The 26,879-nt window shown below is 37.3% G+C and overlaps 1 protein-coding gene and 1 pseudogene across 1 annotated transcript in view; one reads left to right on the top strand and one right to left on the bottom strand.

Annotated features, from left to right (window-relative positions):
• The window catches only part of TMC1 (transmembrane channel like 1), a gene marked incomplete at its 5' end in the record, with an annotated part of 194,750 nt that extends 169,909 nt beyond the window's left edge, over positions 1-24,841 (bottom strand). Inside the window, one exon of the mRNA XM_055350074.2 lies at positions 24,793-24,841. Coding sequence (XP_055206049.2) covers positions 24,793-24,841 — 49 coding nt within the window. The remainder of the gene's footprint in view (positions 1-24,792) is intronic.
• Position 24,842: 1 nt separating this feature from the next.
• LOC101135094 (small ribosomal subunit protein uS10-like) lies at positions 24,843-25,201 on the top strand (annotated as a pseudogene).
• Positions 25,202-26,879: the final 1,678 nt, after the last annotated feature.

Genomic DNA, 26,879 nt, shown 5'->3' with positions numbered 1-26,879 from the left:
TGCTAATTATTGCTCATTAGCATACATTAGCAAATGTTAATGAGTGTCTTACAAAGAACAAAAGGCAGTGGGGGCAGGGTAGAGTCAGGGTGAAGGCTTAGCGGTGAGGGAAGGGCTACAACAGAAGAGAGACAAAGAGAAAAAGGAAATGAGAGCAATATAGGACTTAGATTCATAGTTTCCTAAAATTTGGAAGATCTGTCTTCCTGACAAAATAGTAATAGCATCAAGAAAAGTGAAATAATTTACTTCATTTTTTCTATAAAAATAGAAAAAGCAAGTCATTAACTAGAATAAATCCATTTTTTTTCTGCTTTTTAGCTGTTAGGAGAAAATCACACTTCATAGGACTTGCTACTTAACCGGGAATATGAGTTAACACAGTCAACACTTAATGAAAAAGAATTCTGAATTCTAGTTATTCTCAATTCATCCTAATTTTTTCTCTCACAGACTCAACTTGCAATATTCAGGAAGACTAAACCTATATATAATTTGTATATGGCGTGTAATATAATTAAAATAATTCACATAGAATGTGGTATACATATTAATTTATATCCTAGAGGAAGTTAGTTAATATTTGAGTACTCCAGTTAAGGATTGACAATGTTAGAATGGAGATTTAACACCTAAAATACTGGAATCAGGAGCACTTCAGCCATCTCTGTCTTAGACTAGCACCAGATGGTTTGTTAGTTGGAACAATGCTTATTAGAAGTAAATTTTGTGAAATTAAATGTGACTGAGATATGTGGATTTGCTAGAAATATTATTTCTGCCCCCTGTCTTTGTATACAAAGGGTCATGTTAGCCTCAATAATCTCATTCTGGAATAGTAGGCACTGTACACCCAGGAATCCCAAATAGTTACTTGTTTTGCCATTTAATGGAGAATTTTTTTATCTGATAAGACCTCTGTGAAATAGGCATACTCCAGTTCCTGCCCATGAAAGGATCAGGGAAAATTTCCTACTTCATTACTATAGATTGAAAGCTTATGTTCCCCAAAATTCATATGTTGCAAGACAACCCCCAATACAATGGTATTGTTAGGTCATGGGATGAAACCTTCATGAATGGATTAGTGCCATTGTAAAGAAGACTCCAGAAACCTTATTCATTCTTTCTACCATATGGAGACACAGCAAATGGATGGTTGCCTATGAACCAGAGTGTAGGCTCTCACCAGACACCAAATCTGCCAGTAGTGCCTGGATATTGGACTTTCCAGCCTCCAGAACTATGAGAAATAAATATCTGTTGTTTATAAGCTACCTAGTCTATGATATTTTGTTATAGCAACCAAACAGAGTAGGACAACTATATGTTGCACACTGTACAAATAACAAATGCTCTTGTTTAAGTGAAGCCAGTTGGGCAATAGGAAACAGAAGAAGGTAGATGGGTTGGCAAGAAAGCAAAAGAGAGAGGGGCCTATAGACCTGGGCAAATACTCCGGAGTTAGGAAATAAAGGTCTAGAGAAAAAGAAAGTCTTGAGGGAGAAAGAGAAAACAGAAAATTATGTTTAATAACTTATGCTGAACTCAGTGAGATATTAAACACAAGCATGAAAAAACAAACCCATTTGTCCCAATAAAAAGATTGTTGTAAATATGAGAAAAGAATGGGAGACATGCATTGTCATAAGTATGCTTATGAATAGCATGGGCAAACTGAAAGTCTTTGGGGTCAAACTTATTGGGGGCTTGAAAATGAAAGAACATTGATTAAAATAGTATGAATGTTAGAGGAAAACAAAAGAAAGAAACTAGGTAAATACAGACTTCAGTGGGATGGGAGTTGGGAATGTCACAAACAAACATACTAAGAATTTTTATTTCAACACATAACATACTTGCTTGGCATAGACACTAAAGGTAATATTATTAGAATAAAGAAAAGAATGTATGTGTATGATTCCACTCCTGGGATCATTTTGGCCATGACTGTAAAATATTTTACATGAAGATTACAATCAGAGATTTCTAACTGTCTTATTTTCTGAAGAACATCAAAGTGAAAAGTGGTCAAACCATGTATCTCACAAGGGTCAACTAATTCCTGAGTGAAACTAATGACTTTATGAAAAACATAATAAATATAGTCTATAATAATAGAATTGAGAATATATATATACATATTACATATAAACAAATACAGCTTTTTTAAAAAGCTAAAAATTAAGATCCTTCTTTGTGCCAAGTACTCATTTCATTTTATGCTTGTAATAATATAATATGATAGTTATTACTCACACTGCTTTACTGGTGAGAAACCTGAGGCTCACAAACATTAACTGACTTGCTAAAGTCTGCATAGTAAGAAAGTGGCAGAACTAGAATTCAAACCCGTAGGCATGAGTCTGAATTCTGAAACTCATATTCTTAAATAATATAATTCATTATTGCTCTAAAATAGAATGTTGTCTTCAATGTGGAAATGGGAAAGCTATCTCAGGATACATATCCAAGATTTATCTGTGCCTGAGGAGACTGACTACTGAGATCAATAAATTCTAGTTAACTCCTTCCTTCTAGCAAAGAAACTGAATAGACACAGGTCAAATGACTTGACAAAAATCATACAACCAATAAGTGGCATAACCAAGATTTAAATTCTAGTCTTCTATTTCCACCTCCAGGGTTGCTTTCATACCATGCTGCCTCAGTTACATTGACTGCAAAATTTTACCCAAAAGGTGTGAAAGTGTATTGTAAAATCAGCAATGAAAAATGCAAGCACCTTATTTCACAGTGAGTCTGAAATGTAACATGTACGTAGATCCAAATTCAAGTTCCTGCCATCAATGTTATTCTTTACATGGGTAAAGTTTGGTTAAAAACAATAAATATATAAAAATGAATGCACAGACACCACACTTTATTCATCAGGCTAAACACCATTCATATTACAGGATCTTGTTCAGAGTGTTAACACGGCAGATGCTCAATGGTTACTTGATCAATCAATGAGTTAAGCCAGCATGAATACCGAACAGGAACAGACAGGGAAGGTCAAAACATGAGTCTGCATTCAGAGAAAATCATATTGTCAAAAAAGGCAATCCCAACATTTTTCAGTTTGGGTTGTCAGAGTGGGGAAAAATGATAGGGTATTAATAATTGATTGTCTATATCTGAGTCATAGTCTAAGGATAATCTCATCTCTTGTCATTTAGTAAATATATGTGGAGCACTTACTCCTTGTCAGGCCAAGTGCCCCGTATTGGAGAGAATGCACGGATTAGTAAGAAAGTGTGGAAGTGAATTTTATGTGTCTATTTGGCTGGGCCAAAGTGCCTAGATACTTGGTGAAACATTATTCTGGGTGTGTCTGTGAGGATGTTGCTGAATGAGATTAACCTTTGCATTGGTAGACTGAGGAAATCGATTCCTTCCCCTGTGTGGGTGAGTCTCATCTAATCCACTGGAGGCCTGAAAAGAACCAAAGGCTGAGCAAGACAGAATTTTCTCTCTCTGCCTAAAGGTCTCTGAGCTGGGACATCTGTCTTCTCCCCCCTTCAGACTTTGAGTGGAACTTACACAATGAGGACTCCGGGTTCTCAAGCCTTTGGCCTGCAGATTTTGAGACTTTTTAGCCTCCATGAACCAGTTCCTTTGTGTGTGTGTGTGTGTGTGTGTGTGTGTGTGTGTGTGTGTGTGTGTAATTTCTGTTCCCCTAGAGTGCCCTGGCTAACAAAGGAAGTCTCTGTCCTCAAGATTACCTTGATGAAAGCAGTCAAGTACAATAAGAAGACACCTGATATAATTATTTAGTAAATTCCACCAGAGAAATACAGGCAAAAGACCTATGAGAGAGAAAGGGAAAGACAGAGAGAGATCAGGTTCATTAGGGAGTTTCAGGATATTTGCTTTTTGTTATATTTCTTCAAATGTTTCCAGAAACAGGCAGAAGATTAATCAATACACATAAACACACGTTTCAATACCTGATTTCCTTTGGATGAAATCTCAATTTCTTCAAGATCATGGCCATGGAGAACAGAGTTTGTCCTGACTGGCCTAGTACTGAGAAATACGAATAAGAAAGAAGGACCTCTCTTTATCTGGGTCCTGAGATGATTGCATTCATCCACAGAACTACAAAAGTCAACTCAGAGCTTTCAGGTTGTTGCCTGGCTCTAGGAGAACGAGCCTATGTTTTTGAGTCAGACAGAGACATGTTTGAGTTTTGGCTCTGCTACAATTTTATGCCATCCTGTACTGTGGCTAATTTATTTAAACTCCCTATGCCTTAGTGAAAGGAAGGAATTGTAATTATTGTGTACGGTTGCTGTGAGAACTAAATATAATAATAAATACATGCAATATACTCAATACAGTGCCTGGTACAGAACAAAGGTTTTAATAGTCTACAAGGGCGTTCAAATGCTTTGACACATACCAACACACAAATTTTTGGCATCTTTAATCTAAAATTTTAGGAAGATAAGGAAAACACAACTACTTTGAGCTTTTTCTTAATACCTTAGCATCTACAAGTAGAAATATCCCATAATATTTAGTCTGAGATGATATTAGAAACCACTTCACCAAAAGATAAAGACTAGGCATAAAATATTACCCTAAATTGGTACTTATTAACTCTCTTGAATACTCTTAACTCCAACGCCAATGTCTGCTCTTGATGATGTCAACCAATATTGAAAGAAGAGGCAGCCAAATTCAAAGTTGCTGTGCTGCCTTAGCCAATGGTGTGCTTCCCCATCCAATTTTTTCTTGTTACCAACTGGAGGATGAATTCTAGTCCATGCTCAGATTGATCAATAAACAAAGGATCAGCAGTCATTTTGGGTACTAGTCTTTCATTGCCACAGAAATTATAAAATCAGTTCCATACAAAGAAAGAGACAAGAGTCAATGGAGTCTAGATTGGGAGATTTACACGACCTCTCTCAGCCAGCTTCAGAATTCCTTTCCTTGTCAGTACTCTGGCATTCAGAGAACAAATTATTGTAATTGTGTGGCAACAGAAAAGACAAAAAGGCATGGGGTGGGGTCACTTAGTAAGAGCTTGACAGTCTGCCAAGTCTACTAGAAGCTGGGACCTTGTACTTGCTACCATATTCAGTATCCTGATTGTAAGTGATTTTTTTGTTTTCAGTCTAAAGTAATCAATTTTATCATCATTAAATGCCAGAGGGTTGAGACTGTAATTGTAACTATTACATCATGCAGGGAAGGACAATTTTGAGATCTAAACCTAGATTTTTAGCAGCCAGATCAAAAGTAGGAAAGAAAGTTAATGTTGATGAAGAGAGACTCCTCTAAAGGAGCAACAAATACACGCAGGTGCTTTTAATTCGCCATTATCCTTTTTTTCCCTCACATGGGATGGAATCACTTTGGTTATTGGAATAAGCCACATCTTAGTTTTAGACAGTAAGACTAGACTACACTAAACCCATTTTTAGAAATTCAATATCATATATTTTTCAGATGACAGGAGAAATGACTAAAATTCTATTAGTAGCCTCAGAAGCTACTTAGCCTCCCCGATGTGTTCATGTGTTCCCCAAGAAATGAGTTTGTAGCTCATACCCAGCTAGAACAGACCCTCACTTCTGGTTCTTCAAGGTGATTTTACCACTCAGGCATTCATCGAACTGTTCAGCTTCACATCCTGTCTCATGTGTCATGAAATCTTACTATATGTGTATGTGTGCATATGTGTGTGTGTGTGCATGAGAGAGAGAGAGAATTTTAAAGATTTAGTTGAAAGATTTCTGAATCCTGGATTTATTTTCATACTTCTGCATTCTTCTTAAGGATCTTACAGTAAGATAGTTCCAAACAACAAATTGTCTCAACTGTGTGAGCTTGGTAAAGCTGTTTGCTCACCCTAAAACACAATTATCATCAATAGCCTGATGGCTTGATATGAGATTAGCTTATTTTTTATTCATCAGCTCAGCCTGGCAGCAATGAGAGTATATTTTAATGGATTCCATGGACAAAGACCATCAATTTTCCTCTTCATTCTGTGGTGTTGAATTCTGCCACTCTCTCCAGACCTCTTCCCCTGTCTCCCAAATCCTGGAGGATTTCTAGCAGGGAAAGGCCAAGGCAATGGATCTCAAACTTTAATGGACATCATTATCACCTGGAGAGCTTGTGAAAACACAGATTCCTGGGCTTTGCCCACAGAGATTCTGGTTCAGTAGGTCTGGGATGGGCCCAGTAATTAGCTTTTCTAAAAAGCTTCCAAGTGGTGCTAAAGCTGCTAGTGGTTGGCAACCACTGTTTAAGGCATCCTGAGGGCACAGGGAAAGTTAATAAGCACCTGCTGCCTTCCTTTAGGAAACATAACTCTCATGACCTAGAAATTGTCTTTCTTTGTCTATCTTTATTTCAGTCTCACACTGTCTTGATTACTGTAGCTTTATAATGAGCCCTGAGGGCAAGTATATGTCTTCCAAACTTACTCTTCTTTTTCAAAGACAGTTTGCCTCTTGTAGGTCCTTTGCATTTTCATATAAATTTTAGGATTAGCTTGTCAAATTTTGCAAGCATTTTTAAAAGCCTATTGAGGTATTGATTGAGATTCTGTTGAATTATAGACCAATTTAAGGAAAATTAATACCTTCACAGTGTTAAATTTATCTAATTCACAAATGAGGTTTCCATTTATTTCTGCCCTCTTTAATTTCTTACAGGAATGTTTTATAGTTTTCAGTGTTCAAATCTTGAGCCACTTTTGTCAGGTTTGTTCCTAAGTACTTCATAATTACTTTTTCTGATATTATAAATGATATTTTACAATTTTTAATTTCCAATTGCTGCTTGCATACAGTGGTCTGTAGTTTTGTTTTCTTGGAATGTCTTTTTCTGGTTTTGGATAGAGTAGCACTGGCCTCAGGGAGAGTTGGGAAATATTTCCTCCTCTTCAATTTCCTAGAAAAGTTTACGCAGAATTAGAATTACTTTCTCCTTAAATATTGGGTACAATTCTCTAGGGAAACAATCAGAGCTTGGAATACATTTTGTAGGATAATTTTTAACTATCAACTTAATTTCTTTAATAGATATACAGCTACTAAGATTATCAGTTTCTTCCTGAATGAACTTTGGTAGATTGTGTCATATAAGTAATTTGTGCAATTTATCTAAGTTGTCAAATTTATTGGCCTGAGTTTTTTATCATATTATCTTATTATTCTTTTACTATCTGTAGAATGTGTAATGATGCCACTTTTCTCATTTCTGTCTTCTGTTATTAGATGAATAAATGTTATACTAAAGTTATTTATTTTTGGGTGCTACATACACAGTATGAAAAAAAGGAAATCGTTTCTTCTTGATAAATTCCTAATCAGTCTTGACCAGTGGTTTATCAATCTTACTGATCTGTATAATAACAAGTTTTGGGTGTTATTAAATTTTGTTTTGTTTTGTTTTTCTGTTTTCTACTTTATTGATTTCAGCTCTGGTCTTTAATACTTACTTTCTTCTGCTTATTTTGGATTTATTTGTTCTTGTTTTTCTAGTTTCTTCAGGTAGAAACTGAGATCACTGGCTTGAGATCTTCTTTTCTAATATAGGTCTATACTATTATAAATTTTCCTCTAAATACTGCTGTTGTTGCATCTCAAAAGTTTTGAAATGTGTGTTTAATTTAGTTCAAACACTTTCAAATTTCTATTTTGATTTCTTATTTGACCCTGGGTCATTTAGAAGTATGATATTAGTTACCAAATATTTGGGGATTTGCCAGATATCTTTTGCTATTAATTTCAAACTTAATTCCACTGTAGTTACAGAATATACTTTGTATTAGCTGAATTATTTTAAGTCTGTTGAGATTTATTTATGGCCTAGAATATAGATATCATGCTAAATATTCTGTGTTCTCTTGAAGAAAATGTGTATTCTGCTGCTTTTAGCTGATGTGTTGTGTGTGTGTGCATATATATATATACACACATGTGTGTGTGTGTGTTGCCCAGGCTTGTCTCGAATTCCTGAGCTCAAGGCCTGCCAAAGTGCTGGAATTACAGGCATGAGCCCCAAGCCTGGCCCCATAAATATTAATTAATTCAAGGTGATTGATAATATTTTGGAGGTTTTCTGTATCCTTACTGATATTTTTGTCTGTTTATTCTATCAATTATTCAGAAAAAGGTCCTGAAATCTGACTATAACGGTGGATTTGTCTATTTGTATTTGAAGTTATATCAGCATTTTCTTTGTGTATTTTAGAGTTCTGATATTAGGTGAATAAATGTTTAAATTTGTTATTTCCTTTTTATAAATTTACATCTATTATTATGAAATAATGAAATAATGTTCTTCATCCCTGGTAGTATTAATATTATTTGCTCTGAAGTCTAATTTACTCAATATTAATATGGCCACTCCACTCTCTTTTTGATCAGTTTAAAATAGTATGTCTTTTTCCATCCTTTTATCTTTTACCTATTTGTATTTTTATACTGAAAGTGGCAATATTTTCTTATAGGCAAGATATAGTTGGATATGGGTATTTTATTCAATTAGACCATTTTTAACTTTTAATTTGGGTGTTTAGGCCATTTACATTTAATATGAATATCTAAGTGATGAGTTTATTCTCTTACCATTTAATATTTTTGCAGATTGAATTAATTTAATTTTATAAGGAATTTAGAAACCATGAGAAAATATTTATATTTCATTAAAAAAACAAAGTCTGTACATCATTCAAATTTTAAAAGTTAGCGAGACACTAAAAAAAGTACTAAGTAATATGTTTCGTTTTAGAACAAAATATTATCAGTGGCTCATCATAACTGATATATGAACACAAAGAAAATGCTAAAAAGATACTTACCTGGCAGGGGAGATACCATGATCACGAAAATGCTAAAAAGATGTAAAACTGAATCTCAAAGTGATCCAGTTGGATGAAGGGAGCACCAGTTGTCACCAATGTGGGACTGCCATATATTCTACCAAAGGAAACAAACTACCACTAGGAGATAAAGATAAGCAAATAAATAAACTTGGGAAGAAAAGGATCCCACAATTCCTGGAATGTTACAGTAAATGGTTTATTTGTTTCTGTTGTTACATGTGTTTCATCTTTCTTCCTTTAAGAAATTAAGTGGATATGTGAGGGATCCAAGCATATTTCCCAGTTATATCTTATTTTTTCAGTAAGGATAACTTTATATTGAATAAATAATGATTGATACTTCCTGTCATTTCAGCCACTGAATATACTATTAAAATGATTTAACAACTATACTATGCTTTAATTTTTTTCTTTTTAAAAAACTGTAAGTTAAGAATATTTAAAGAATGAAAGTCTCTTAATTTAAAAAATATACAGTCATCCTTTGGTATCTGAGGGGGATTGATTCCAGGACACCCCTCAAGCCCCTCCTGTATACCAAAATTAATGGATGCTCATGTCCCTACCATTTAATTTTTATTTCTCCCATCTCTTCTTTGTTTTTGCTTTCCTCTTTCAGCCTTCTTTTGGATGAATTGACTTTTCCAATGATTCCATTTTACCACCTTTATGGTATATTATGTACAACTCTTTGTGTTACTATTATAAAGTGGTTGGTTTCAGGTGATGGGTATCAAGATATACTACCCCAAAATGTAACACCTTAGCATGTTAAATATTTTAAGCTGTATGAATTTGAGAAAACTGCAGAAGCAGGACGGTCACTGTGTTCTTCCCTGGCACTTCTCTGAAGCAGATCATAAGTCCCTCATGTGAGAGGTGCCCTCCCTATACCCAGAGAAAAGAAACATCCTTGTCTCTCACGACAAAAGGTCAAGGAGAAAAATCTGAACAAGCAAACCCAGCTAAATTTCCCCCAGTTTACTACCATTAGATCATAACCCCATTGTATTATATGCCCCATTATATTTCTCCATGACTATCCATTCTTTATCAAACCTACTATAAAAATACTCAGATCTGTTTCTTTGAGTCTTCTTTCCTTATGATGGCTACTGTGTCACATAACACTTATATTAAGTAAACGTGTATGCTTCTGTGTTATTAATCTGTTTTTTGTTATAGTGGCCTCAGCTGTGAACCCAGGATGGGTAGAAAAAGATATTTTTCTTTCCCTAAGAGGGTACAGTGGTCTTTAGTCACAGTCTCTCTTCAAGTGATACTACACCATTTCATACATAGTGTAAAACCTTATACCGGTATGTTTCCATTTCTTTTCTTACAGACTTTATGCTACTGTTGTCATACATGTTTTGATGTTAATTAATCCTTCTTCTATATCTAATCTGCTGCGAATCCCGTCTCGCTTATGCTTCATCTCAGATATTGTAATTTTCATCTGCAGATATTTTATTTTGTCTTTTTATTTCTTCTGTGTCGTTATTTAATCTTTCCTCTAGCCTCTTGAACATGGGTAATGGCTAGAGTTGGCAGTTATAATTAGCTCTTTGTTTACTAATTACGTCATCTGTGTCATTGACGGGGCAATTATGTGTAATTGATTTTTCTTGGAATTATGGGTATTTATTTTCATGCTTCTTTATATTCATGGTAATATTTGGTTGCATATTAGACATTATGAATTTTACCTTACTGACTGCTAGATATTTTCATATTCCTATATTCTTCGGCTTTGTTCTGGTATATATTTAAGTTACCTGGAAACAGTTTTATCCTTTAGGGTCTCATTTTTTAAGTTTTGTTAGGATCAGAGCAACATTTGGTCTAGGACTAATTTTTTCTCACTGCTGAAGCAAAACCCTTCTAAGTACTCTACCTGATGTCCCATGAATTACATGGTTTTTATACTCTTTCTGGTGGAAAGAGGAGCTATTCCCAGGCCTATGTGATTCTAAGGACTTGTCCCTCTAAACCTTTTCAGAGGTTCTTTCTCCAGCCACACACATGCACTGATCATGATTCAGCAGAAGAGTCAGCAGGAACACTACAGAAATCCAGAGCTCACTCTCTGTTCAGTTTTCTTTTCTCTGGAACTCTTCCTCATGAATTGCAGCTATCTTAGTACCTGCAGACTTTCAGGTCTCTCTCCTTAACTCAGAAAGAGCAATAGTTTCCATTCGCAACCCTTCTCTCTGCACCCTGGCCTGGAATCTCTCTCCAGGCAGTAAACTGGGGCAATCACAGGCTCACCTAATTTGTTTTCCCTCTCTCAGAGGTCATTATCCTTTGTTGTCTGAGGTATAATGTCTTGAAAACTGTTGCTATATATATCTTATCCAGTTTTTATTTATTTCACATAAAAGAGTAAATTCAGTATCTGTACTTCATCTTAACCACATTGAGAAATCTATTTGTGCTAACTATTCTAGAGGTCTCTAAGTTAAGTTCTTTTTTTCAAGTCATATGGAAAAAAAAAAAAGAGTCAAGAGACTAGCTATCTCTTACCCTTTCTCTTTTGTTTCACATCTGCTCATCCCCAGGTATGTGAAATCACCAATTTTAAGAGAAGGGTTATATCAATTATGCATCATTTAAATAAAAATAATATTTATAAATATTTCAATGACATGCAGAAATGTTTATGATAGATGTCATACAAAAATATCATTAAAATTCTATAGACTATAAAGTTAGAATATCTGAAATAAATGTCTTCTGCAAAAATTAATTAAAAGCTGAAATGAAATATGTCAAAATTTTTGCAGTCATATCTAGATGATGATGTTGTGAGATGTTCTTTTTCTTTAGATATTTTCTGTACTTTGTAAATTATTATAGTACATATTTTTTTTTTCTTTAGATAGAGTCTTACTCTTTCGCCCAGGCTGGAGTGCAGTGGTGCGATTCCGGCTCACTGCAACCTCCGCCTCCCAGGTTCAAGCGATCCTCCTGCCTCAGCTTCCCGGGTATCTGGGATTACAGGTGCCCGCCGCCACCTCACCCAGCTAATTTTTGTATTTTTAGTAGAGACAGGGTTTCACCATATTGGCCAGGCTGGTCTTGAACTCCTGACCTCAGGTGATCTGCCCCACCTCAGCCTCCCAAAGTGCTGGGATTACAAGCGTGAGCCACTGCACCCCGCTGTATTATCTTTTAAAAGGGCAAAATTGTGTTATGTTTTTGTTTTCTAAAAATGAGTTGTAGGGAGACAAAAACTGAGAGAAAATTTTGAGGAAAATATACAGAAGGTCTGAAGTTACTGCTTGGCTATTTCTTTAAGGATCTCACACAAGCTGTTCTTTGCTTGACCCTGGCAGTTATAAAACATAGCTCTGTGTCTCTATGAAGAAGGCCTGGATTATAAAATATCATGAAAAAACAGGAATCGAACATCCAGAATTTAGTAAACATTATTTTAATCCCACAGTATTAGGAAAAAAAGGAGCCAACGCCATAAAATATTAATAGTGCTCTCTTCGATAGAGGCTAAAATGTTCTATCTTGTAATAGAGCTCAGGACCGGATTTTTAGAGAAAAGTGATGAAAAGTTTAGAGAGAAGTGATGGCAAAGGGTTCTAGTTAATTAACTCTACTGTCTCTTGGTTACCAAGTTAAGGGAACTCAGTTGGACTATTCTATTCTTAGATCAGGTTCCTGTGATGATCCTGATTGTACAGAGAAGAAAACAGAAGTAGAAAGAGCTCCAGATAATTCACTCGTTAATTCACTCAATCAACAAGAATACACTTAGTGTCTATGGAGACAAAGCACTAAGAGGGGCTGTGTGGTTCAGCTGAAGGAGCACAGGATTATTCTCAGAATCAGACAGACCTGAGTTCAAAACCTAGCTCTGCCTCCTCAAAAATTATGACCAGACAACTTTTTAACCTTTCTGACCATCAGCTTTCATTTCAAATTATGAAAACAAATAACATCATAGGAATGTTGTGATCATTAAATAAGTTAAATGCTAAAACCCATAAGTAAAAATATTATACACTAGGCATTGCCTGATATATAAAAGGCACTCGAATCTATACTAATCTAATGAAATCTGGAGAGCTATAAAGTAAAAAAGGATATTTTTCTTTTATTCCAAAATGTCACAATCTAACTAGGAAAAAAGATATTAACAAGTAAAATGATTGGTGTGAGGTAGAATATAACTAAGTACTGTGATTTTTAATGTCAAAGATAGGAACTGAGAGAAAGAAGACATTCCAGGCAGCTGAAAATGAAGAGAGAAGGCTGAATGAAAGAAGCAGACTTAAATTGAGTCTCTAGATGTAAAGAGGTTAGAAGTCATCACTCCCATCCTAAGAAGAAAAACGCTGAACAAACTGGAAATCAATGGCTCTTCTTAATTCTGCTGACAGAATTGATAGAAAGGATAGCCTCATTGAGGTAAGAAAAGGCAGGGATTTATAACAATAGGTGCTGTTGTCTGACTGTTTTACTGCTAAGCAATTTAAAAATTGCCAGGATTAAAAATGCCCAGAGTTCTCAGAGAAACCCAACTGGTGAGTGTGTTATTATCTCAATTTTAAGCAGACTAAATGAATAAGTCCATTTAAAAATGGTGAATTGTATTTATGTGTTTGTTGTGACTACATCCCAATATCCAACTACATTTGGTAGTGAAAGAATTGTAAAAGGTATATATACCCACAAGACAAAAAGGAAGGAACATGAGCAGGTGAGAGATTTCTACATCTTTTTGAAAATATGAAAACAAGGAAGAGATTTTTGGTTTATCCAGGAATAAGAATGTAGTGAGCTGGCAGCCAGGAAAAAGGAAGCTGACTTACATTGCAGAATCTAAGGATCAGATTTTAGAGGTTCTGGGGAGGGAAAGGGCAGTGAAGAGACACGGGGTAGAAAATTCACTGAACCCGAAAGTCAACCTGGAATTTCCTTTGCCACTCTCACCTTACTGAGGATGCAAAAGCAGCCAGAGATGGAGAAACCCAAATCTACCAGTTATCACTAGTTCCCCTACCCTGCTTTATTTTCCTCAAAACAGTCACCATCTGACATTACTTTTTTTGGTTTTTGGTTGTTTTGTTTGTTTGTTTGTTTGTTTTGAGACAGGGTCTCACCCTGTCACCCAGGCTGGAGTGCAGTGGGGAGATGCTGGCTCACTGCAACCTCTGTGTCCTGGGCTCAAGTGATCCTCCCACCTCAGCCTCCTGAGTAGCTGGGACTACAGGCACACGCCACCATGTGTTTCGTTTATTGTTTGTTTTGTTTTGTTTTGTTTTGTTTTGTTTTGGTAGAGATGGGATTTCCCTATGCTGCCCAGGCTGGTCTCAAACTCCTGGGCCTAAGCGATCCTCCCACCTCAGTCTTCCAAAGTGCTGGGATTACCAGCATGAGGCCACCACGCCTGGCCATGACATTATGTTATCTACTTATTTGTTAATTGATCCACTGTTTATTTTCCCCACAAGCAAATAAGCTTCTGGGAAGGCAGGGGCTTTGTTGGTCTTCAACTCTTTATTGCCCATGCTTGGCAAATAATAGGCACTCAGTCAGTGTTTGTGATATGAATAAATGAGTGACCCCAGCAACAATATTAACAATAGTTATACTGTACAAGAGTGACATTAGATGGTAATTTCCTTCCAGTCTCAGATTTACCACATTTCCCCCTGTGTCTTGGGGCCTTTTGATTAGTATAGGAAATTTGTCCAAGAGGAAGGAAGAACATTAGCAAAGTCACAAAGAAGAAGGAAGTACAAGGCATGAAGGGAACAGACATTTGCCAGGCTAGATTAGAACCACCTCTGTAGAGTGCTCCCCCAGTGTCCTTAGAGAAGGTCCTATATTACTCATTGCATCTCTCATGCCTCTGAATATTAAAGCACTTTTTCTTCCCTTTGCTTCCTTTTTTTTTTTTTAATAGAGACAAGACAAGGTCTTGTTATGTAGTACAGGCTAGTCTCGAACACCTGCCCTCAAGCAATCCTCCCGCCTTGGCCTCCCAAAGTGCTGGGATTACCAGCGTAAGCCACTCTGCCTGGCCTCAAAGTATGTTTTAAATCTAACTATTATAAACCTTTCCTTTCAAAATTTCTGATATTTTAATTTGCTGCCTTCTCACTACAACATTTATGTAGTCTGGTAGCTCTGCTTTTCACATAACCCAAGCTCCTCCATTCAGAGAAGATGCAACCAAAGGCCATGGAGGAACTGTGGAGGGAACTGTGAGCCATGTTCTCCACTTCTGAAAGCCATCATGCAGGTCATTCTTCTTCATGGAGAAAGCAAAGTTCACTTGCTTGTGAGTGGGAAAATGTTCCCTCCCAGAAGCTGGTGTTGGTAGTGCATACATCTACAGCCTTCACCTACATCTAAATATACATCAGGAGAAATTTAGTAGGCAACAAAAAGCTAAGCAGAATTTTAAAATAAAGCAAACTAACTGAAGTCCTGTTAGATTAATCTCTGTAAACTAAGGTATCGTGGTGCCAGACATAACATTCAGGTCTCCTGACTAGAGCCTGAGTCACCAGTTGTCAGACTTGTGAATTCCAAAGAGGAGCTTGCCCTGGTTTATTTCAGCTTGCCAGGGCTTCCACCCATCCATCCCAGGCCATTGGAATGCAGTGCTAAAGCACCCTGGATTTGATATTCTATGTGTGAAATATCTTTGTACCACTTTCTGTAGCAACCTATCTAAATCAGTCACCAAATCTAAAAATAGACATTCTTCCTTAAGTTATGGCTTTGAGTCCATATAACCAATGGAGGAAAATAGTACCAGAGTCCAACCTTTTTTTCTAACACCTCCACTAAGCAGGAACTAAGAAAAGGAGTGGGGACCTAGACTAGAAATATCTCTTCTTATACCCACCTGAAAGCAGCTCTCAGAAGATGTCATAAAACCAAGGTTCACACCACTCATTATTCAAGTACCTCATACAATTGATCATCCACTCAATAAATAGTCACGTACCACATAACGACACTTCAGTCAATGACAGACCACATACACAAAGGTGGTATCATAAGATTATAAGGGAGCTAAAAAATTCCTATCACCTACTGACATTGAAAGGGGAGAGTTCCCTGATCCCCCTTGCAGACATGTGGAAGGGGTGTGGCTCATCTGTTGGGCAGTCACTGCTGTGCAAGCCTGCTATAGGAGAGGGAGCATGTAGACAGATAGGTGCAGGAGCCAGGGCGAGCACTTTTGGGTTCCCATCCCACGGTGGCATCTAGGGGTGTGTGCCTGTGACTCTCAAAGCCCCAGTGGGTGTGCTACAGTGCTCTTTTAGCTCCGCCATCCGCAGATGGCTTAAGTGTTAACCAGCTCAGTGCTCTCTTGGTACCCAGGTTCTTGTCCAGTGTCACACATGAAGAATCAAGTCACACATGAACTTGAAGGATGGTGAATGTGAGGATTTTACTGGGTGATGGAGGTGGCTCTCAGCAGGATGGGTGGGGAGCTAGAAAGGGGATGCAGTGAGAGATGATCTTCCCCTGGAGTTTGGCTGTCCTGCAGCTGATCTCCTCTCTGACCATCCCCATCCAAACTCCTCTTGACATTCAGATGCTCCTTCTCTTCTCTCTTTCTCTGCAGCACCACTCTTCTGCTCCTCTGCTCTTCTGTTTGTCTGCTCATCTGCTCATCAAGCCTGGGATTTGGGGTTTATATGGATACAGGACAGAGGGGCATGGCAGGCCAAAAGGCAACATTTGGATGCACAAACAGGAATGCCTATTCCCATTCAGGACTGCAGGTTTCCAGGCTTGGGAGTAAGGCTTTTGCCAGGGAACTGCCCTCTTCTACCCAGTATTTCCCTGTCTCCTGTTTATATCAACATGGTAGCTCTGGTAATGTCATAGCTCAACACATTACTCACATGTTTGTGGTGATCCTGGTGAAACACACCTACTGCACTGCCAGGCATACAAAAATGTAGCACAATTAGGTATAGTACATAATACTTGATAATGATAATAACCGACTCTGTTACTGGTGTATGTATTTACTGTACAATACTCTTAATCGTTATTTTAGAGTGTACTCCTTCTACTTGTAAAAAAGGAAATTAACTATAAAACAGCCTCAGGCAGGTCCTTCAGGAGGTATTCCAGAAGAAGGCATTGTTAACACAGGAGACGAGAGCTTCGTGTTATTGTCAATGAAGATCTTCCAGTGGGACAAGATGTGGAGGTGGTGGATAGTGATATTGATGATCCAGACCCTGTGTAGACCTAGGGTATTGTGTTTGTGTCTTCATTTAAATTAAAAAGTTTAAAGGGAAAAAATAAAAATAGAAAGCACTTATAGAATAAGTATATAAAGAAAATATGTTTGTACAGTTGTACAAAGTGTGTTTTATGCTGTTATTACAAAAGAGTCAAAAGTTCAAAAAAATTAAAAACTTGAAAAAGTAAAAAATTTATAGTAAGCTAAGGTTAATTTGTTACTAAAGAAAGAAAAATATTTTTAATAAACTTAGTATAGTCTAAGTATATGGTGTTTATAAAGTCTACAGTGAAACCACCTTTGCAAATGTAACAGTGACAAAATTATGACAGTGAAAGAGATCTAAACTAACAGATTCCATCTTGTTTCTAACCTCCAAGCTGCCCTTGTCCATTCCTGGGGACAGGTCCAACTAACTTTGGGAGGAACTTAGTTTATAGTTTAACTTTGAAACAAAGATGATGACAGCCCTTTCCTTAAATAAACCCCCTTCTTTCCTGGGGCCTAGGCTGCCTTTGTAGGACTAACAAATTAGCCACAAGATTTGCAACTTCCCAAATTACTCCTGCAAATAACATCACTATTATAAAACCTAAGATTGGTCTTTTGAGATGTCTTTTCAGGTTTTTGCATTTCTGACAACTGGTGTCCCCACCTGGACCCACCAACCAGTCCTGTGGCCCCACCAAGAAGCAAATTCTAACACCTCCGCTAAGCAGGAACTAAGAAAAGGAGTGGACTTGAGTAATGCATGAGGACCATTTTCCACATCCCTATGATTGTATCTCCAACCAATCAGCAGCACCATTCCCTGGCCCTTCAAAGTATCCTTGAAAAACCCTACCCTCTGAATTTTCAGGGAGACTGACTTGAGTAATAGAACTCTAGTGTCCCATTCAGCTGGCTCTGTATGAATTAAACTCTTTCTCTACTACAATTCCCGGTTCTTGATAAATTGGCTGTATCCAGGTAGCAGGCAAAATGAACCTGCTGGGTGGTTACAAGAACATATCCCAGTTGTTAAGCAACACATGACTGTATTTATTAAGTCTTAACTCTTGTTGTGGCAGTAGGGATACATGTTATAAAAAGTTAGCCATATCCCCGCTTTCCAAGATTTTCTAGTATAATCATTAAGATAACTTACATCCTGAAATTTCTGGAGGAGTGCTGATTACAAGTGTTTTATGGCTAAGATATATTGTTACAGAATTTTTCATTTTTTTCTTGAAAAAGCAACAAAAGTTTGAATCTGTTGTTTATTAATTAGTGAGCACACTTGTTTTCAAATCATTTAAAAAACACAAAACAAAATCCTTTAAATGCTATTAAACATCAAAACATAAAAGATGAGATCTGATACACGCAAAAACTTCCTAAAGAGACAGAATGGCTCCCAGGACAGAATAAGTAGCCAAAATGATGGTATTGAAACACTTAAAGAAAAAGAGGCCAGGCACAGTGGCTCACACCTGTAATCCCAGCACTCTAGGACACCGAGGCCAGTGGATTACCTGAGTTCAGGAGTTCAAGACCAGCCTGGCCAACATGGTGAAACCCTGCCTCTACTAAAAATACAAAAAAAAAAAAATTGCTGAGTGTGGTGGCGCACATCTGTGATCCCAGCAATTCAGGAGGCTGAGGCAGGAGAATCGCTTGGATCGGTGGAGGTTGCGGTGAGCTAAGATCGTACCACTGTACTCCAGCCTGGGTGACAGAGCAAGACTCTATCTCAAAAAAAAAAAAAGAAAAGAAAAGAAAAAGAAAATGTGTCAAAGGAGATGTAGTAGTTGGAAAAAGAAGTACAGGAAATGGCAAGTGAAAGAAGAGACCATGTTAGTGCTTATTAAATGTTACCTAGTGGAAACAGATCCAGATCCTGGGGAAGATAAGCCCTTTCAATGTTTTTCCTTCTGTTGGCAAAACTGGAATGTTCCATCAGACCTAGCTGAACTATCCCTCGAGTCTACCAACCTGTTTTGCTCTTGATCGAGGGCTCTCCAAGCGACGTTTGCATCATAATCTGGTTCCCCATGTAGACTTTCTCTAGGCCAATAATGTGCTGGTCAGCAGACACAAACCAGCTATGAGTTTAGCAACTAGCCAACTGACCACAACAAACTCACCTCATCCTTGGACTTTTTCAGATTTGCAACCTAACAAAATGTAATTTAATTTCAAAAATTTGTTTTAAAAAGTATAAAAGGAAATTCAAAATTAAGAAAAATTATCTGGCCAAGTGTTTCAATATTTAGTCTAGAAAAAAGTGGTCAGTAGTTATATAAGGAACATAAATAATATCTCCATGCCAAAGCACTTGGAGATGAGTCACATGTAACTGGTGCATACTTAATACCACAGAAGTATGAAAGGGAGAAACTATGTCTTACTGAGGAAATCCAGGAAAGCAACACAGAGGAGGCAGTAATCAAGTGAAGCTTGAAGAATGAGCAGAGTGATGATAAGCAAAGACCTAGAGAGGCTAAGGTGATTGCTCCAGCCAAATAAAATGTAGAGGGTGGAAAAAGTGCTGGGCATGCAGGCAAACAGTTTAGATGTGGACTTAAAGTAAAACTAAGTTTAAATGGTAGAATAAGATGACACAGCTGCTTGAGAAGTATAAATGTCACATGGCAGCAATGCAAAGCCATCTAATCTTTATAATAAAGAGGAAACATCATGGAGTGAGACTCTAGGAATCAGGCAAGGCAAGAAAATATGATCCATGGCTGAAAACTGAAAAGCATAATTTTAACTCCCAATCATTTACATTCTTTTTGTTTGTTTGTTTTTGAGATGAGTCTCGCTCTGTCACCCAGGCTGGAGTGTGGTGGCATGATCTTGGCTCACTGCAACCTCTGCCTCCCAGGTTCAAGCGATTCTCCTGCCTCAGCCTCCCAAGTAGCTGGGACTACAGGCGCGTGCCACCATGCATGGCTAATTTTTTGTATTTTTCTAGTAGAGGCAGGGTTTAACTGTGTTAGCCAGGATGGTCTCGATCTCCTGACCTCGTGATCCACCTGCCTCAGCCTCCCATATGTTCTTATATAAGGTATTGATAATTTCCATCCAAATACTTGGATGAATGCAAACTAAAATGAAAAGGGAAGGACAAGGGCTTGAGAGTACTGGAACCTGGATCAGAATGGCATTATTGTAATACGGGGAAGCCACAGGAGGATACAAACTTGGGATACTTCGTAATTTTGACTGGGTCTTCCAAGCATCTCCTGCACAGTTCAGGAGATATTTTTGCAAGAAGAGCCTTGTCTATTCATATTGCCATAAAGATATGAAAACCTAGAATACATCTATTTTCTACTAATTCAGTAGAAGGTTATTATGGCCAAGATGTATCTATATGCAAAATCTTATATGTGCAGTCTGAGAAACTCTGGAATGCTCTGAAAAAATTTTTGTGCATTTGGAGGAGTTGGAACAGATGTAGAAAGACAAGAAAACTCCTCTCTTCTTTGAATCAAAAATAAAAGGTTATTTTTTTCAAAGGCAGATAGAATTGAAGGAGAAAATGCTATTGTATTACTCATTCCCTCTCCAAAACCCGTTGTTTAAGAACTGGACAGCTGACCTGAAGGTAAAGTTCAAGGAAAAGGAAATACATTTGAGGTAGAGAATTCAATTTCTCAGACTCACCATGTGTGAAGCCTCAAGCTAGTTGCAAATTTAACTTGCATACAATATTGTCCATGAAGTGAAAAATCAGAAAAATAGTCACTATTGCTGAGAAGTCTGTTTAATTGTTCATTACACAGGAAGTGTCATGGTGCTTCGTAAATGAGGGATCCATATTCAGTTCAGACTTTAAGCAAAGGAGAACATTAACATCAAAAGGGTATGAAGCCACTTCAATCCACACAGTGCGTTGATGATCTTCCTCCTCAAGGAGAAGGACAGGCAGGAGGAATAAGGTAGACTATTAGCACTCAGGGGTAGAAAATGATGTCATAATAGGCAGTCATTTTCAAAGTTAGAAAGCAATGATTTTGAACTCTGTCATCAGCAGTTAAGGCCCAGGAATCTCAAACAGAAACCCTGACTAACATCAGATCATCAGCAGAACAGAGTGCACAAAAGAGTGGATTAGCTGCCCCATTAGAAATTCTTTAGTTCTTTCTCATAAAAGTTCTAACGAGTTACCTTAAGAGGAAGAACTAGATATCTTATTAAAACCTGCTATGTGCCCTACTAACTATAATTATAGTTCAGTTCAACACATGAAGGATATTTGTTTAAAGAGTAAACAAACTCCACATGGTGTTTGTTTGTCTGTTTTTGGACACAGGGTCATACAGGGTCTTGCTCTGTTGCCCAGGCTGGAGTGCAGTGGTGCAATCTTGACTCACCACAGCCTCCCCCTTCCAGGTTCAAGTGATTCTCATGCCTCACCCACCCCAGTAGCTGGGACTACATGCCACCACACCTGGCTAATTTTTTATTTTTAGTAGAGATGGGGTTTCACCATGTTGGCCAGGCTGGTCTTGAAATCCTGGCCTCAAGTAATCTGCCCACCTTGGCCTCTCAAAGTTCTGCGATTATAGGCATGAACCACCACTCCCGGCCCAAACTCCATCTTTAACCTGGCTCCACTGAATTTCACTTTTCCACCCCTGGATAACATGGCAGAAGATCCTGTAGCTTTCTTGTTATTTTCAGTTGCAGGAACCACCTCATTTTGAGAATTCAGATTCATTTTCAGGTATTCAAATATCCAGTCCAGTCTATATTAAAACTGTAATCTCACATCCTATTCCAAGCTCCTCTCCTCTACCTACTCATGCCAGGAACTGAGGCTTGGAGACCTAAGTGCGGAAGTGAATATAGGCATCTTTTTGACCATTTCTTCTGATTTATATTTCCTCTCCACTCATCATGAGGCTTCTGGATCTCATGTTGTCTGGGCTAATAGAGTAAATATTAGAAGAAGGGCAAAAAGTTAAGCACTTTTGCTCACACTATGTGGCCATCATGCCCTTGTGCTAGCATCTGTGGCTATTGCCTGGAAAAATTTGTAAGTTCTTCAGAACCACTCCCTTTTTCCCTGAGGGAATCTTCACTCTATGATTTATTGACTTAGATTACGTATTTTCCCGAAGGCCTTTTGTAACACCCCAACAGTTCACCCCATCAGCTCCTTCTGTGTCTGTAAGACCCTCACTCTAGCAAGCACCCTTCTTGGGAGAATAATCATCAGAATTTCTGAATCTCTCTTACTTTTTATTGCATGTACTTGGTTCAGAAGGAATACATGAATTCTTGCCTTTGAAAAAATAACAGAAATGTAAGAAGCTGTTTTCAATAATTCTGTTCTATAAAAACATATTCCTATGCATAGGTACTACATGTTATACACGTTTAGCAAAAGTTGTCTAGGATAGAGAGTTAAAAATTAGCTAGAAAGAAGGAAGGAAGAAAAGAGTTAAAAGAGTTAAGGAATAGAAGCTAGGATTTATGGAACTCTACCCGTATGTCAGGGCCTGCACTGCAAAACAGGTATTATCTCCATTTTGTAGATGAGTAAGCTAGACTGAAAGAGATGAAATGTTTAGTTATGGTGAACAACCATAGTTTTTTTTTTTTTTTTTAGACGGAGTCTCGCCCTCTCACCCAGGTGAAAAAATACACAGTATATATTGCCTCTACAATTCAATTGATACTTTATATCCTGCACCCCCAATTTTTTTTTACTGTGGTCCTAAACTACCTTTTAATTTTTCTAAGTATTTGTTCCATCTGCCCAAATAGATTATGAGCTTCTCAAGGAGTGTCTATTACACTTTTTGTTGTATTCAGTAATCAACATATATTGAATATTGTGTTAAATCCATTAAAATTAAAAGTACACAGCTTGTTCAAACACAAGAGGATATGAGGATAATTTAATCACTGTGCTGGTAGATATGAATCTGCATTGATGGGAACTGACCTTTCCCCATACCACAGCCTGAACAGAAGGAAGAATTCTCATATACTAATATGAAATATTTAAATTAGTACTAAAAATTAATTTCCAAATTGAAACAATTGTTAAACTATAGACTGTGTCATGACTGATATGGTGGAGGAGCTTAAGAGATTTGGCTTTTGCATAGCGATACTTTTCATTGTCTAGGACAATTTTGGCTTGGATTCTTTTAATTTTGTCTCGTTGTAAAGTTATGGACTTTACAACCCTTCTTCAAGTTTCTCCAAGACCTATAAAGACATTAGACGAAAGCGGAATTTCATCTATCTTTTCCGATTATAACATACCATATGGATACACCCAAGATTTATAAATTTTGTCATATGGAACTCAGATACTAAAAATCTATTATATTTGGCAAAAACCAGAACTGAGAGAACCACCCCAAAACTGAAAAATATATTTTGAAGATATTCTCATTTACCTGTTTACATCATGTAAAATTATGATAACTAAAGGGAATCCTCAAATAATTAAGTAAAAGCATATTATAAAAAAAACAGTATTGGAATTCTGCTCCCAGCCACAATGCAGTAACTAGGAATGCATTTACCTTCTTACCTTAAGCAACTAGAAAGCCAGACAAAATATATGAAACATCTTTCTTCAGGCATGTTCAATAGGCAATTACAGTGATCTCTGAAAGGGAAGGAAATGAGATGACCCCGATGTTGCCTGATCTTTTTGCCTGAGGAGAGTTTCTAGGCTGCAACATGGGCAGGGGAAACCCAAACAGTGGCTTGTGGTCTCACTGAGTTGAGGAGACATAGTTCTGATTTCAGGGAGTTTCACACACTTAGAATTTGTGGGATAGAATAACAGAAACAGTGATACAGAGAGAGCTCTGGAGATCTTTGAATCCTTTCAAACTTTGGCTGAATACTGCTATGTGTATAGATGTGTGGTAGCTACTAAGGCCAGGGAAAGAACTATCAGAAAGGAGTATGCAGAACAGTGTCCAGACCTTACAAGAATCAGGAATAGCTTAGGCTACCAACCAGTCAGAGGAGAAAGACCTCCTATCTCACAGAACATGAGACCCTTCAGAGGGCTATTTCCTAGATCAAAGTAGCCCTGCTCTGAATTCACCCTAACAAATCTTAAAAGCAAATCTCAAAAGCATCCAGCTAATTCCAAGAAACTTATCTGCATCCCAGAGGGGGAAAAAAAAAAAAAAGAAATGCAACAATATTTAAAGGAATACAGAAAAATCCAGGACACGAAAATGTAAAATTCATTATGTCCAATTTTAAATGAAGTTCACTTTTATAAATTTTCTTTGATAAAAAAATTACCAAGTAAGCAAAGAAGTAGGGAAAATATTGCCTCCCAACCAGAATAGTAATCAAATCAATCAATAGAAACAGATATAGTAATTTCATAGATGATAGAAGTAACAGATAACAACAGTAAAACAATTATTATAAGTATACTCCAAATGTTTAAGACAATGAGAAAGATAAAAAACGTTTTCAAATACAAATCAAACTCTGCAGATAGAAAATACAATATTTGAAATGAGAAACATACTGGATAGGATGAACTTTAGATTAGATATTGGCCCAAAAAAAAAAGCACCAAACTTGAAGACAGATTTTATCCAAAATGAAGCAGAAGGAAATTAAGATTTTAAAACATGAAACACCTCTTTGAGGAAGAGGTGGTCGTAGGTGGTGCAGAGCTCTGATCCGCCCGCACCTGCTCCTGACTCACCACTGTTCACTCTTGCCGGAACAAGTAGGTCAGGAAGCCAAGCAGCAGTGATGGCTTTTAAGGATACCGGAAAAACACCCACGGAGCCGAAGGTGGCAATTCACCGAATTCGAATCACTCTAACGAGCTGCAACGTAAAATCCCTGGCGAAGGTGTGTGCTGACTTCATCAGATGAGCAAAGGAAAAGAATCTCAAAGTGAAAAGACCAGTTCAAATGCCTACTAAGACTTTGAGAATCACTACAAGAAAAAACTCCATGTGGTGAAGCTTCTAAGCCATGGGATCATTTCCAGATGAGAATCCACAAGCGACTTATTGACTTGCAGTCCTTCTGAGATTGTTAAGCAGATTACTTCCATCAGTATTGAGCCAGGAGTTGAGATGGAAGTCACCACTGTAGACGTTTAAGTCAACTATTTTAATTAATTACCAGTTGAAAAAATAAAAAAAAATGAAACAAGCATCAGTAATCTTTTGAATGATTTTTTTTTTGATACAGAGTCTCGGTCTGTCGCCCAGGCTGGAGTGCAGTGGCGCGATCTCAGCTCACTGCAGGCTCCCCGTCCCGGGTTCATGCCATTCTCCTGCCTCAGCCTCCCAAGTAGCTGGGACTACAGGCGCCCACCACCATGCCTGGCTAATTTTTTGTATATTTAGTGGAGACTGGGTTCCACCATGTTGACCAGGATGGTCTCGATCTCTTGACCTGCCAAAGTTAGGAAGTCTGGGATATTTGTAATTGGAGTCCCAGAAGGGAGAGTCAGAAAAAAATGAGAAAATAATGGCACAAAGTTAGGAATGGTCAGACTACTCATCAGAAACTATGGAAGAGTGAAATCCTTAAAGCACTGAAGGGAAAAAAGGGACTAGCAAGCTGTAATTGTATGTACCGTGTTAGTCCATTCTCATGCTGCTATGAAGAAATACCTGAGACTGGGTAATTTATAAAGGAAAGAGGTTTAATTGACTAACAGTTCAGCAAGGCTGGGGAGACCTCATGAAACTTACAATCATGGCAGAAGGTGAAGGGGAAACAGGCACCTGCTTCACAAGGTGGCAGAAAGGAGAAGTGCAAGCAGGGGAAATGTCAGACACTTATAAAACCATCGGATCTCATGAGACTCACTCATTATTAGGAGAACAGCATGGGGTGAACAGCCCTCATGATCCAATTACCTCCACCTGGTCCCACCCTTGACACGTGGGGATCATGGGGATTACAACTCAAAATGAGATTTAGATGGAGACACAGAGCCAAACCATATCATATGTCCATCAAAAAACTTCTTTCAAAAATTAGCCAAAGGCTTTTTCAGACATACAGAAGTTCAGATAATCATTGCCAACAGATCTGTACTACAAAAAAATACTAAAGGTAGTTATTCAGGCAGAAGGAGAAGTATACCAGATAGAAATTTGGATCTCAAATATGGAAGAAAAAAAAACAATAAAAATAGCAAATACATGAGAAAATATGAAAGACTATTTTCTTATTTTTTAAAATCTCTTTTAAAGATAACTTAATATTTAAACAAAAAGTAATAATGATAGATTGTAGAGTTTATAATATATATGGAATAAAATGCATGAAAACAATAGCAGCAAGTACAGTATGGGGAACTGATATTTTTACCACTGTAAGGTTCCTAAAACATATGTAAGGGGTATACCATTATTTGATGACAGACTGTGATAAGTTAAAGATTTATATTGTAAACCCACTAAAATGGAACAACAAAAAATTTATAGATAATATACCAATAGTGAAAATGGAATAAAATAAAAAATACTTACTCTAAACGAAGAAAAGAGAATGGAGAACAAAGAATAGATGGAGACAAAAGAAGATATAAAAGCATGTTAAACATCATTAGTCATTAGGGAAGTGCGAACTAAAACTACAATGAAGTACCCCTACACATTTTCTCAAAAGTCTAAAATTTAAAAGATTCACTCTTAATTCCAGGTTTTGAATGAGGATGAGGATCAACTGGAAATCTCATACACTGCTGGTGAAAATGCAAAACTATATATAGCCACTTTGGAAAATCATTTGGCAGTTTCTTATGAAGTTAATCAAACACTT

The sequence above is a fragment of the Gorilla gorilla genome, chromosome 13, assembly GCF_029281585.2.
Source record: "Gorilla gorilla gorilla isolate KB3781 chromosome 13, NHGRI_mGorGor1-v2.1_pri, whole genome shotgun sequence".
NCBI classification, from domain to species: domain Eukaryota; kingdom Metazoa; phylum Chordata; class Mammalia; order Primates; family Hominidae; genus Gorilla; species Gorilla gorilla.
Note: the sequence above shows the minus strand (reverse complement) of the source record. Positions and strands in the feature narration are given on the sequence as shown.